This window comes from Andrographis paniculata, unplaced genomic scaffold (genome assembly GCF_009805555.1).
Source record: "Andrographis paniculata isolate CXL003 unplaced genomic scaffold, ASM980555v1 Contig37END, whole genome shotgun sequence".
Lineage (NCBI taxonomy): Eukaryota > Viridiplantae > Streptophyta > Magnoliopsida > Lamiales > Acanthaceae > Andrographis > Andrographis paniculata.
Window position 1 is genome coordinate 3,631,476 of NW_026137570.1, and position 14,623 is coordinate 3,646,098.

The 14,623-nt window shown below is 35.4% G+C and overlaps 2 protein-coding genes across 2 annotated transcripts; one reads left to right on the forward strand and one right to left on the reverse strand.

Moving 5' to 3' along the window:
* The first annotated feature begins 79 nt into the window (after positions 1-79).
* LOC127250526 (serine/threonine-protein kinase D6PKL1-like) lies at positions 80-3,990 on the forward strand. The gene is made up of 3 exons (XM_051273856.1): positions 80-454; positions 1,053-2,371; positions 2,951-3,990. The coding sequence occupies exons 2-3, from the start codon at positions 1,107-1,109 to the stop codon at positions 3,855-3,857; spliced, it is 2,172 nt and encodes a 723-aa protein (XP_051129813.1). The 5' UTR covers positions 80-454; positions 1,053-1,106; the 3' UTR covers positions 3,858-3,990.
* A 772-nt stretch (positions 3,991-4,762) lies between these two features.
* Positions 4,763-13,134, reverse strand: LOC127250534 (leucine carboxyl methyltransferase 1 homolog). The gene is made up of 13 exons (XM_051273862.1): positions 12,947-13,134; positions 12,275-12,363; positions 12,020-12,159; positions 11,470-11,517; positions 11,155-11,236; positions 9,738-9,840; positions 9,027-9,147; positions 8,554-8,601; positions 7,419-7,502; positions 7,026-7,090; positions 5,649-5,700; positions 5,284-5,322; positions 4,763-5,158 (listed from the first exon to the last, which is right to left on the reverse strand). Exons 1-13 carry the CDS (start codon positions 13,024-13,026, stop codon positions 5,078-5,080), a joined length of 1,032 nt encoding a protein of 343 aa, XP_051129819.1. The 5' UTR covers positions 13,027-13,134; the 3' UTR covers positions 4,763-5,077.
* Between the last annotated feature and the right edge of the window lie 1,489 nt (positions 13,135-14,623).

Genomic DNA, 14,623 nt, shown 5'->3' on the forward strand with positions numbered 1-14,623 from the left:
CGAACTTTCCAGGTTTCTTTTGCAGCAGTAGCAGTCATCACAGTAAACATGACTAAAGCGCCCAAAGCCCCAAAAAGAATAGAAAGAGAGAGAGAAATCACTGAAAAAAGAAAAGCCAAAAAAAAGCTTCACACACTCTCCAATCTTCCACAAATTCTCCAAATCCATTCCAAATTCCTCAAAGTGAATCCATTCAACCAAATTCCTGCTCGCCTTTTCTGCCGATGCTGCAATTTTTCAACAAAGAGTAGCTCCGGATGTCGCCTTGTCCCCTACTTTTTTCAGTTTATGTTTGATTTGCAAGTAATTTTGTTGTTCGAGGCCTATCTTTGCGATTCATCGCCATTTTCGTGTTCCGGAGTGAAGGAATCGTTGATTTCTTCTCCGTGAAGCTGTGTTGCGGCGGATTTTGTGTTATTGCCGCCGCTGCGTTGGTTGCGCTTTGGATTTTTTGGTATGGAGATTGTGTTTTGATTGTTTTTTGTTGCTCGGTTGAATAATGCTTCTTACCTCGAATCTATTCGGTTGTGATAGTTGCGTGGAATCGGAGCAAATGAGTTTCTACTTTGATGGATTTTCTCCAAATTTTTGTGTGGAATTCGTGCTTATGCATCTGTTGATGTTCAATTGTGCGTTTGTGAGTGAATTTTGTTCTTAAAACACAAATCGGAAAGTAATTGAAGAAGCTGGAAGTGTTTTGGTAAATTGTTACAGGCTTTCAGTCGTTCTGTACGAATTTTTGGTTCTGAAATGGTAATTCAACCATTGTTGAGTTCTTTCTTCGCTGAAAGTGGTAATTTGAAGGTTGTTATTTTTGTTCTTTTGCAATTAAGATATTTTCCGTTAGAGATGCTTGAAATTACGAGTTTACTGGAATCTAAGATTTAGTATTGTCAGTTTTGAGATTATTAATATTCCCAAGCCTTTTTTGTTGTGAGATTTAATTTTGTTTGTTCATTTGGATCTTTCATTATCAGTTAATAGATTTGTTTTGTGTGTGAAGCAAATTTAGTATGATAATTGATTGTGAGGTGTATTTTCTTGTCCTTCAGAGCATCTAATGAAGACAGAATAGCTTTGTGATGATACAAAGAGATTAATTGGACATGGAAAAGATACCGGAATCGCATCCCGTCCCCCGGCAATTCATCATAGCTTCTAAGATGTCGAAGAATCATCGACCTGCTTTTCTAAAAGAAGAGATCACGAAACCATTCAAATTGCAAGAGCCTCAAGTCTCCGAATCTCGCCTTCCGAGTCAAGCTTGGAAAGGGAAGAAATTTTTAGAGGAGGATGATGATGAAGAACTTCCCGATGTTCTTTCATTTAAAGTCGGTTGTGATTCGTTTGAGGAGAATGGTTCGACTTCGTTCCACGGCGTGAGTCATCCCCCCGAGCCTGTCGACACAGACATGATGAGGCCAGTGTATGTACCTATTGATAATGGGGACGGGAAATGCTTGGTCAAAAGCATGTCGAAGAAGGGTCCTTTTCTCGACGATCTTTCGATCCGATTACCACAAAGTGTAAAGCAAACCCCGTCGTCGTTACCTTCGCCAACCGAGAGCTTGGTTTTAGAGCCTCATGACTTGGCTGCAGCTGTTGTATCGCCATTTGCGGTTTCTCGTCAGTCGCAAAATTTAGAAGCGACGTCGAGCCCAATCATGGATTCGGAGGACAAGGAATGCGTATGGGACACTTCATTGCCGCCGAGCGGAAATGTCAGTCCTCATAGTAGCATCGACAGCGTCGGAGTCGCTCGAGCAATGAGCATAGCCAATAGCTGTGCCAGCACGTACCGAAGCGACGCAATAACGAGCGACGGAAATATTAGCGTCGACAGAAACTACGAGAGTATAATGAAAGGAAGCATTCGAGGGGATTCTCTCGAGAGTACAAAGACGAGTCTTAGCCGAGTGAGCGACAGCAGCGGGCTCAGCGACGACAGTAATTGGAGTAACCTAACAAGTAGCGCGAATAAGCCTCACAAAGGGAACGATCCTCGATGGAAAGCTATACTCGCTGTTCGAACGCGCGACGGTATTTTGGGAATGAGCCATTTCAAGCTACTGAGACGACTAGGCTGTGGGGACATCGGAAGCGTGTATTTATCCGAGTTGAGCTCGACCCGTTGTTTCTTTGCGATGAAGGTCATGGACAAGGCGTCGCTCACCAGCAGGAACAAGCTGAATCGGGCTCAAACCGAACGGGAAATCTTGCAGTTACTCGATCATCCGTTCTTGCCGACGCTCTACACTCATTTCGAGACGGACCGGTTTTGTTGCTTAGTCATGGAATACTGCCCCGGCGGCGACCTCCATACCTTGAGGCAGCGGCAGCCTGGGAAACATTTTTCCGAATATGCGGCGAGGTATGCGAATATAAACTTCGTTACGATTCTTGAGTTTTTATTTTAGAGCTGTTACGAATCGAGTAGTTCGCCAATTAAGCTCGACCCAGTTCGTTAACAGCCCGACTCGGGTCATTTATAGAAATAAATGAGCCGAGCTCATGCTCAACTCGCAGAAAGTTCAATTGAGCTCGTTCGTGATAATAGATTTATATTATTTATATATAATATAATAATAATATATATAATTTTTATATCAAAATGTATTTATTAATAAAATTTGAATATTTTATTACAATAAATTAGTAATGAAATTAAATATATTTAAGTTATATATTAAAGAATATATAAAATATGTATAAAATTAAAGCCGAGCACGAGCTTAGTTTGAGCCTTACGAGCCGAGCTCGAGCCATTATTTTGGCTCGAATTCTTGACGAGCCGAGCTTGTACTGTTAATAAATTTGAGTCGAGCTCGAACAACCAATACTCGAGTTCGTTCGGCTCGTTTAACAGCTTTAGTATATTTTAATGTTAGCGAGCAAATCTTCATCATCTTCATCTTCGATCGATCAAATGTTCGTATTCTTGCGATTGTAGATTCTACGCCGCGGAAGTTCTATTGGCGCTAGAGTACCTACACATGCTCGGAGTCGTCTACCGAGACCTCAAACCCGAAAATGTTCTCGTCCGCGACGACGGCCACATTATGCTCTCCGATTTTGACCTTTCCCTTAGGTGCGCGGTTTCGCCAACCCTGATTCGATCTTCGGTGCTCGGCTCGGAACGAGGAGCTGCATTCTGCGTGCAGCCGGCGTGCATGGAGCCAACATCTGCATGCATGCAGCCAACGTGTTTCCTACCACGAATCTTCCCGCAAAAGGGAAAGAAAAAATCGGGAAAATCGCGGGCTGAGTCGGGAGGGGCATCGAGCACTCTACCGGAGCTAGTGGCGGAGCCTACGGCGGCGCGGTCGATGTCGTTCGTCGGAACGCACGAATACTTGGCTCCGGAAATCATCAAAGGCGAAGGCCATGGCAGCGCGGTGGATTGGTGGACATTCGGGATATTCTTACACGAGCTGCTCTACGGGAAAACGCCGTTCAAAGGTTCGGGGAACCGGGCGACGCTGTTCAATGTGGTAGGGCAGCAGTTGAAGTTTCCGGAATCTCCGGCGACGAGTTACGCGAGCCGCGACCTTATCCGGGGGCTGCTGGTGAAGGAGCCGCAGAATAGACTGGGAGTGAAACGAGGGGCGCCGGAGATCAAGCAGCATGCCTTCTTCGAAGGGGTTAATTGGGCGCTGATACGGTGCAGTACACCGCCGGAAGTTCCGAGGCCGGTCGAGGCCGAGTTTCCGGCGAAGTTCCGGCAAGTAGGGGTGGGTGGTGGAGGTGGGGGAGGAGCTGAAGTAGGCGGCGGAAGCAAAAGGGTAGGAGGAGGAGGAGGAACAACAGATGATATCAAACCTGGGGCTGGTAAATTTCTGGACTTTGAGTTCTTTTAGTATTTTACAAAAAGAAATCTCTCTCTCTCTCTCTCTCTCTATATATATATATATGTAGTAGGATTATTTTTCCTGTGTTGTACAGGTATGATTATTATGATTATTATTTAGGGGGAGTAATTTATTTATTTAATAGTGGTTTGTGTTGTGGGTTATTTGATTTTGATGAACCATTTTGTTGTTGTCTGTCGATGGATTTTTTGGCAAAACCCGAAAGCATAGAGCAAACAAGAAAGAAAGTGCTGAATTAGTCTTTTGTTCCTTTTTTTTTTTTCTTAAAAGAAGAATATATTTTTTATTACTTATAAAATGTTATGTAAAATTATTATTTAAGTCAATATTCAAACCTTCAAATTTTTATAAAAAAAATGTCTCGACAATGGTTTACTGATGCATATATTTATAGAGATGTGTCTGTGTGTGATGGATGATGATTCACTTGCAAATGCAATTTTTTGTTGTAATACTGATGTAATGAATAGAAAAGGGCATTGAAAATTTGCCAATTAGTTAACCTATCCCTCGCATCTTTCAGATAACTGTAAATCATAAGCGTGTATGGGATTGGCTCCACACTACTACATTTTTTTTAAAAAAAAAATAAATAAATAAAAATATATCCCTCACATCAATTGAATAAATAAAATAAGATATATTAATATGATATAAATAAACGATTAACTAATAACAAATGACAAAACTTCATTCACATAAAATATGTTACTTACCACATAATTTCATTGAACAAATAATTTCAGCTAGCACAATCAATATGCTAACCAACCACTCTCTAAATCAAACATATAATTTTTATTTTTTTATATTACAAAAAATAATAATAATAATAAAAATCATTTTCTAATTTACATAGCATCAAATAACTATTTGAATTTAAAATTTTATTATTCCCAACCCCAACCCCAACCAAAAACACAACAGGTCAGGTCAATGGCATGAGCCAATGAATAAGATTTGAGGTATCAAATACAAGTGACAGAAATTCTCATTTTCATTTCCTTTAAAGGATCACTAGTCTACAACACAACAATCCAAGACTTTTCTGAGCACAAGTTATAACAATTGCAAACATAAGCTTGGATTCATTCCAATCATACACACACACATCACCGAAAACTCGAATAAAGTTTGGTGGAAGCCGTAAGTAAGTATAGTATGCTCAACAAGGTGTCCGTCTGTTTCGGAAGATCTATTTCTTCAGATCATTCTTGACCATGGGCGGTTGATACCGATGCATCGACTCCTGTCTCCTCTTTGAAAAACCCGAAATTCTTGAATGCACCCTGAAACAGCAAGCAAGCTTCAGCAATGAGCAACATCTTCATTTTAGTTTTTTCGATCACATTCACACGTTTGGTGCATTATATTATTATATGAGTGATGTCCCCGGAACATATGTATGGCATACCAGTGAATCGTTTATTGCACAAGTCACACAGTAGTGCTCCTGAAAATGAGTGATTTCAAGAATTAGAAAAAATGTTTAGATATGAAATAAGTAGACAGATCTTCAAAATTACAAAGTAGAGAATAATCAAAATTACTTCACCAAAAGAAAGCACATGGATGGCTGTGTTCGAGCAGCAAGAAAAATTATTATCAGATCAAAAGCCTTAAACAAAATTCGAGCATAATACCAAACACGTTGAAAGGTCTCCATCTTTTCAGGGGATGCATAGGCAAGTATATAGCACTAGTATCAAGCACTTACACTAATGCAGAAATTTCCAATCGAATTATTTGGTCACAATAGAAGGTTAGTTAGATACTTGCCTGCATCATGTACCATTCTTCGAACTCATCGAACAATTCCAGCCGTTCAATCCTATTCAAAGTAAAAATGAATTCAGAAGGATAGTGAAATACATGGCCTTCGTGAAAAACAAAATGTTAATAAATGGAAAATGTGTATGCACCCTTGATCCAGTAAAAAAGAGAAACATTCAGTGATTGATTTCTATAATGACATTTCCAAAGCTCGTGCTAAAAATGAAAAGGATTATTTTACCATTGAAGTAATGAAAGAACGCCATATATATAGTAAAAGATCGTATTACAAAAACAATACTTCCAACACTTTCCTATCAGTTCAAACTCAATAAGCACAAGTTCAACTTGCAACAGACGAGACAAATATAGTTGGCTAGCACAACTTCTACTTTCTCAATTAAAGAAATTTCACACTGCATCACATATATCTTATTTAAGCACACACTTCTATTCGATCAACTTCCCACTACAAAAATGGTAGTAGAGACAATGCCAGAAATTTCCCACAACATATCGATCATACAATGGAGTCCACATAAGAGAAAATAGCTTTTAGAGAGGTAGTGCAAAAGATAAACAAGCAGGCAATATAAATTGGACAAGCATATAAATGATTTCAGAAAACCAATTGTTATTACCTATTGCGACAATTAAGAGAGCACTGTTAATACAGTAATATTACAACTAGAATACTAGAAGACAAAATCATATTTTAAAACGATAATGGCACCATTCTAAATACAAAAGATAACTAGAAAGGGAAAAAATCATACACTATAGGAACCCTGGCAAGCATTTAGCTTCATTGAATAACAGGAAGAAGCCAACATTAATCCCAACCCCCGCCATAGGAACCACCTAGTGCTGCTAGCTACTTGCACTAAGAGCTCCACCACTCCCGTACACCCCCCCCCCCCCCCCCCCCCTAAATATGTGTAAATATATTCATCAAGATATTGTAATGCCATCTGGAAAAGCAACACAAAAGCATTGTTGCAATGGCTGCCATTATCCCAAAAAGCTGCCATTGCTAAACCTTTGCAGCAATGCACATTTAATCAAAGAGTGCATTATGTTCTTACTCACCAATTGACTATATGTACCACATATCCGCCATTATATTATCATAAATTCATAATATGAAGTTTTGCTTGGCGTCTACCACAGGCATGCCATTAATTAGTCTCTTCAGTTTGGACTTAAAAAATTGAAATAACAGCATACCAACAATTATAATGATGACCTAAAGAACCTTTTAACATTCACAACCAGTAATAAGTCATTGACAGAAGGCACCTCTGGTTTACATTGTAAAAAGATGGGTAAAATAGCAGTGTTTGCTACAACTTCCACTTTATTTCTGCTGTTTAAAATGTATACCTGCGTTTTTCTTGTGACTCAATGAATGCGCTATAAACCTTCACCATGTCCCAGGCAGCAGCCCTCTAAAGGATCTCACAGATACAGGGATAAGACATCAGAAGTTCCGAAAGCATCAAAGTTAAGACATGAAGATAGCAAAAGAAAAAAAAAAAAAAAAAAACACATACACACACATGCACAAGCACAACGGAATTTTTAAAACAAGAAATGTAAAGATGCAAACTTTTGTAGCCATGGGAATGCTACAGAAAACAAGCAAGGACTACAAATTTTTTATCAACTTGTTTAGAAAAATTACTCACTAACTTAGTAAAGGTACAAAACTACTCATGCAGCTTATACATCATTCATTTTATGAGAATTGCATGTATCACCACAATGTGCAAATACCTGCCATCCTTGATCAAGAAAAAGTCTTTCCTTTGCCTGTAAAGTTGGTGTGGCATCAATGCTCAACAACGCACATCCTCGGCTCTGATGGGAAAATCATTATACGCAATAATCAGAGATATCATTTTTCCACAGAAGATCTCATTAATATTCATTTGAATCATCCATTAGACATATGAGAGGGGGACCACCAGCTTCACTCTGGCAAAACTAGTCTTAAAGAGAATACATTCGACAATACACAACATATAGCTAGCTTGACAGGAAACTTTCACGTCCGATTTGGAATGGGGGGAGATCCTATTATAGCAAAATTGGATCACTAAAATAAATGTGATGGAAGGAACGGGCTTGAAGAAACTGCAGTCCATCTAGAATGTTTGAGCTAACACCAGCAAGAAATCGAAGCACAGGAATTGCACTCAAGCACAAATGTACGTAGAGGAATGAAGGAATGAATAAGAATTTCAGTAAACATTAATGAAAATGTAAAGTTTTCAGTGCCAATTAATACGTATGAGGTACTCAATCCTGAGTGTGGTTGTGTTCAAGCTTAAAATAACCAAAGGAATTTTCTGATGGTTGCGTTGTGTTCACCATTTGAATTGGGTGGGTAGAATAACATTTAGATTTAAATACTGAAATTTATAGTAATAGATCACTTTCCACCATAAACATAACAAAATCTTCTGATTGTAACAGAAGTTGTTTCCTGCAAAAATTGTGAAAGTCTCAATGTTCTACCGACCATCCACTACACTCCAGTCATATTGTTCTTTCTTTCCACCATTCACTCACATACTCCCGTAAAAAAGTACAGATTCTTATTCCCAATTTCAGATTCATTATGAGAATTTTTGTTTCTTTTTTTTTTTTTTTTTTTTTTTATGCCAGAATGGCATTCTGGAAATTTTTGAGGAAAGCTTACGAAATGGATTAGAATGGCAGGCCATGAGCTTCTACATAATTAAAATGAAATCTTTACAATTCAAACTAATCATATCATCATTCATCTCATCTTCTTATCAATGATCTCATCTCTATAATGAGTGGGAAAATTTAATGGCAGATAGAAAGAAAACCAAGACATGCTGTTCAGAATGAACAGGAGAAGGACGAATTAAATAGGATGTACCTCCAGATTTCTGATCATCTGTTGCCCAAATGCATCATCTGGCCGAATCTGGTAGCATTAGAAACATATAATCATTTCCAGTGTCATTAAATTGAGCAACCAAGACAACATTGCCTTTTTAGGTTCTTCCTTTCGTTGGGATAAAATACTGTGTGTGTGATTTTTATGCATTTCTGGGAATTGGTAAATATTTTTGGGCGTATATATATCAGATTATCTGGAAGTCTTTTGAGGGTATTTGATTAAATCCATGATATAGGTGATACAAATCATGTGTAATATATAAATATTTCCACAAAATAGTTAGATGTAATATGGATAATGATTGAATTTTGGTTAGTGTGTGTGTGTGTCTTGTTAGAAAATGCAACCAATCAAATGCAATGAATATTAATGAAACAATAAAAATTTTGGAACAGATTCGGAAAGACCTCACAAACTAATTCAACAATAAAAGTCAGAAGCCACAGCACCTGTTCATACAAAAAAAATATAGCTGTTGGAAACGTTTTAGAAGCCCACCCAACTACAGCACAGCTTGACTTGGAATCTAGGTATATAAGCACACATTCTGCAATTATAAATGTTGGCAAACTGATAAAAGCATTAGAACACAGCAAAACTCAATCAAATACAAGACATAAAAAGGGATTAGTGTGAAGAAAGTGAAATTAGCAGTAAAGCACAAAAAACAAACACCTATACTGGGAAAAGACTTAAAATGAAATGATCCAATTAGTTGAAAAAATACAAAGAAAGTAGTAATACAATTTGGTAAATGTTCAAACAAAGTATACAAACATGGGTACGAATATTAATCAACAGTTTCAATAAGATTGAAATAAATTGTTATAAACCATATGGAAAAAGTAGTGATAGAGAACACACAGATTTGATTTGAGTCTAGGTATGCTACTCCGCTTTACGCATGAATTTCTAGTCTTTGTAAGATCATGTGAGAAGTTTACAACATACAAATAACTAAAGGGATTGAATGAGGTCAAAGAGAAAAAAAAGTAGTAATGAAAGAAGCATCTCGGGAGCAATAAATAATACATATCCAACACTAGTCATACAACAAAAGCACAGTCAAAGTAAGAAGCAAAATCCAGATCTTTAAGTAGGTGAATTTCAGTCACCCATCCTTTCAAGATAAATAACTAATCGAATCAATTTATACATACCTTGGATCTATATTTGCCTGAGAAATGATATCATCAAGTTGTTGTGTGTCACGCAGATCAACAGGGAGAAGTTTGTAGTGTGAGCCAAGCACTTCCCCTTTCTCTGAATAATTTCAAGGTTGGCACAATAATTACTTATCACAATACTGCGTAGAGAGCAGCAGAAATTTTCCAACATCAACAATCTATGTAGCATGAAAGATCATGTTGCACTCCTATAAAATAGTTGTAACATAGCCTACATAAACTATGACATAAACGCTTCCATAGATGAACCTAGAACATTTAACATCATGTTTGGTAGTGAACTTGCCAATCCAAATTTAGCAACACACTTATGCCATAGAACATAAATTCATTGCCATTTTTTTTCCCTCTCAAGATAAAACTATTTTAAAATAAAAATAAATAAATAAATATATTCAATTGTCATCCACTATTTAAATTCAACAAATTTATAAACAAACCCTTCCTGAGATGAACCTAGAACATATAACATCATGTTTGGTAGTGAACTTGCCAATCCAAATTTATCAAAACACTTATCCCATAAAGCATAAATTCATTCCAATTTTTGTTTTCTTTCCTCTCAAGATACAACTATTTAAAAATTAAAAACAAAAAAAAAAATAAAACAAAAAAATTCAATTGTCATCCACTACTTAACTTCAACAAATTTATTTATATTATATTTATTTAAACAGTAAAACTGGTCACCACTCCTATACTTATCACATTATCAAAGCATTACATTAAATATTATATATATGTATGTATATATTAAATCAAATGTATATAATTCTTTCACAATTCATTATAACTCAGTTTAACAGAAACGTACACTATAGACACCCAAATTTATGCCCAACCAAAGGCCATGTGCTTAAGATGTGCAGAAAGGTCACTGTCACAAACCATAGATCATGGTCCCTATTAAAACAGCATGCATATTTTTGTAACATTGCAGCCGGATATCATTTTCTTAGACAGTATCCTAAGAATCACATATGATTTGATCAGGCAGTGCAAAAACTATGCAAATTACCTAAATCAAGCAAATAACGTAGCATTGCTGTTCCAGAATCCTAAAAGATATGCTAGTAAATTATAGTATAAAATTAGCTAATTCAGGTAAATTCAGATTTTGTATTGTTATACTTGAGGAGACCATGGTCACTACAAACAACTTCGACAAATCATTATGAAATGGTATAGAATTTGCAGCCATCCAAAGGTGTATAACATAATGTTTTTGTTTTGTCATTTTCTACAAACACGAGCGGACATTCCTAGGTCAAGAAAAGGTAAAAACTGTCTACCAGTATAAGAAAAACACAAAATATGGTGATCTGAATAAAAGAACGTAAAATAAGAGTTTCAAAATCTGAATGTTAGAATCAGCAGCAGTCATTTTTACCCTGTGATATTGATGCGGTTTCCCCAACTTTGCTCCTCAATTGAATGGAGCTTTCAATAAGGGCAGCTTTCCTACTTGTTACCTAATAAGTGAAAATAGAAATTCAGAGAGAGAACAAAAACAGAACAATCAAAATTTCCATGAATGCAGACTTTATCACATTTATGATAGCGACAAAAAGTAATAGTAATATAGGAGTTAAGGGGTCAAATATTGTCTTTTCAATAATATATGTAATGTGTACCTACAAAATGAGAAAACACTGGAGCAAGGTGGTGAGTTGAGAAAAAATATAAAATAAAGAAAATCATTTACCTCTTTGAAATCTAATTCAACATAGAGATAAGGAGCTTTCCCTTCATCCTGTGAAAAATTAGAAACAGATCATCCAACGGCCTGCAACTTCGATTCCAATTATGTCTAAGTGACAGAGATATTAAGAACAAAACAAGCAGAGCCATAAAATTAAACACAGGAACCATAAGTTGCTGTCTCAAGTAGCAAAACAACGGTTAAGAGTCTAGCAACGGCAATGGGAACACATAACTGTTGGCATCCATCCATGGGAAGAGATGTGGCACAAGTCATATTTATTATGTTAAAAAATTAACCAATATGCTGAATATTTACTACTCTATAATAAAATATAGAGAACAGATCTTTTATATTATTAAAATAAATTACATCGATTTATTCTCCAGTAGGACTTATCAAGGGTAACTGGGTGAAGTGATTGGATTGGTAATGTGGTGGAGGCTGGGGGTAGGGGATCCCCTTCCCAACCCCCGTTGCTACTATATTAAACTCGCTCGTAACAAAAAAATATCAAATATAAAATTAATATCTATAATGAGAACTCAATCACCTGCAATTGAAAAAATGTAGTATCATAGCCAGCTCCAAGAGATAATATTTGCTTCTTGTTGCCTTTGCCATCAATGTTTACCTCATAGTCAAGAAACTCATAAAGAAGCTTCCTAAGTGCCGCATACCGAACAAAATACCCTTTCAACATCATAAGCCAAAACAAAATTAGAAAATGATGTGAATCATACATGCTACAAGATTTTAAGAAAAAAAAAATGGTTGTGGAAATCATAGAAAAAGCTCAAAAGCATACCGCGATTAATTATTGGCGATCTCCTCACGGGCCTTTTAACAAACAAATGAATGTAATCATCTTTCATGTACCCTTTCTTAACGCAAGACCTTCCAAAAGAAACACAAACAATCAGTAAGAAATACTAACATAGAAATAGTTCTACTTGCCGCCGCATTAGATTTCTGTCAAAGATCTACATATTGAAAATCACAACAGTTTGAAATCCATAACCATCATGACAAACATGGGATTCAAGTATCGTTCTTATTAAGTAGTTTAAGCATGGAAGTTTTCATTGGTGCATAAGTAGGCAAGGGCATCTCTAAAGAATCACTTCAGATATATTTCATGCCATAAACAGAAGAAATTACACACTTTCAAGCTCATGTAAGATCCCAGAGAATTACACAGAACAGCCAACACCCAAATTCAATCAGAGATATCAATTCCTACAGGAAATGATACTCAAAACACAGAACGCCCAGGCAATCGCCATGAAATTTTTGGGCACCGCTACAGTCGCCCCTGAATTTTTCCATCGCTACACCTATGGTTGATGTACAATTTTTATTATTATTATTAGATTGATGATAGACCGTTCATACAAAGAATTGATTTCATGTAAAACATCGATTTGATCTGAAGGACTAGGGCACATATAGTTGCTATACAGAAAGAAAAATAGCATACAGCTTGCTAGCAGAGGCGTCGTCGTTGGTGGCTTGCACAGCCGCTCTGTTGCTCCGCCAGTCGGGCGGCGGTTTCTCCATCGGAATCTTTCTCACGAAGCACGCAGACGGCCGGGACTAGATGCGATAGATGGTTCCAACTGCTAAAAGCGCATTTATCAGATTAGCGAGTTTCATTCAAAAACTATTCCACCGCTCAATCTCGTTTAATTATTATATATATATATATATATATCTACGGAGTATTATATAAAATAATCATTTTTAATTAAAAAATCAAAATTAAATAGGCAACTTCCAATAAAATTCCTATTTCTTATTACAATTCTTATTTACTCCTAAATATAAATATTTTCTTCTTTACTCTTTATTTTTATAATTTTCTTCTTTTTCACTCCCTACCTATTTAAAAAGACCATAATATTTTTATTTATTTTATTCATTTTTTCATCAATCTCTCCAATTTCATAAAATTAATTTTTAATTTTATTTTACATTTTTTATGGTAAAAAATAAAAACAATTAATAAAAAAATTAATCATCATAAACGAAAAAATATCACTGGCGACAGAAACAACAACTAGAACAACTACAATATCTGATAATAAAAATTTCTATAAACCTAATCTCTAAATTATACAAATATATTTATTTATAAATTTTATGGGTTAGATTTTTTTAACTTAATTGTTAATTATTATTTTATTTTTGGGCTTATGCATTAAATAACTAAATTTTATAACAATGTAACTATTGTCTATTTAATTTATTGAGAGTGATGTATTTTATTTGGTAATGGTATTTGCGATAATTAATTTATTATGGTTTAATTCAGAAAGTACAAATTTTTTTAAAACAAAAATATATTTTTTTCATATGGAAAATAAATAAGCTTCATTTCAATTCAATGAAATTCACTGTTGCGGTAGCATTTTGTTTAAACATAACCTTTATAATTTTTTAAAATAACAACAATATTTAAATCACAATACAAAATATTTATAAAAAATTATTGGTCTCGACCAACTAAAATTCATGTAAGACGAAAAATATTTATTTCAAACACTATATAAAAGTATCGATTGTTCAACAATAAAATATTAAAATAAATTTAAAAAGTACAAAACTTTGTTTTTTAAAAAGTAATTTTTTCACATATGAAAAGTAAATATGACACCGTAAACCCATTCTTTAGACTCGATGCAATTCACCGTTGCGATGATATATTTTTTTTGACAAACCCATATAATTCCATTTGTGTTTATTGTCGATGTTGCTTACAAACTTTCATTCATCAATTGAGGTGTATTTAAAAATAGTAGAAAATAAGAATCAAGTAAACACTAGTATCTTTGAAGTAAAAAAGGTGTGGCGTTCAATTTTGAAAGCATCGTCCGACAATAACTCACTTGATTTGATACAATAATGAATAAAATTCTTAAAATAAATAATGCAATACTTAAATTGCATTACAAAACATCTATAAACAATATTGGTTTAGAGTAACTTAAATCCATGTAAGGCGAAAAATATTTATTTCAAACACCTTACAAAAGTATTGATTGTTCAACAATAAAGTATAAAAAATAAATTCGAAAAGTACAAATTTTGTATTAAAAAGTATGTTTTTCTCGTGTTAAAGTACAAATGAAACAATAACCTTCTTTCGACTCTATGC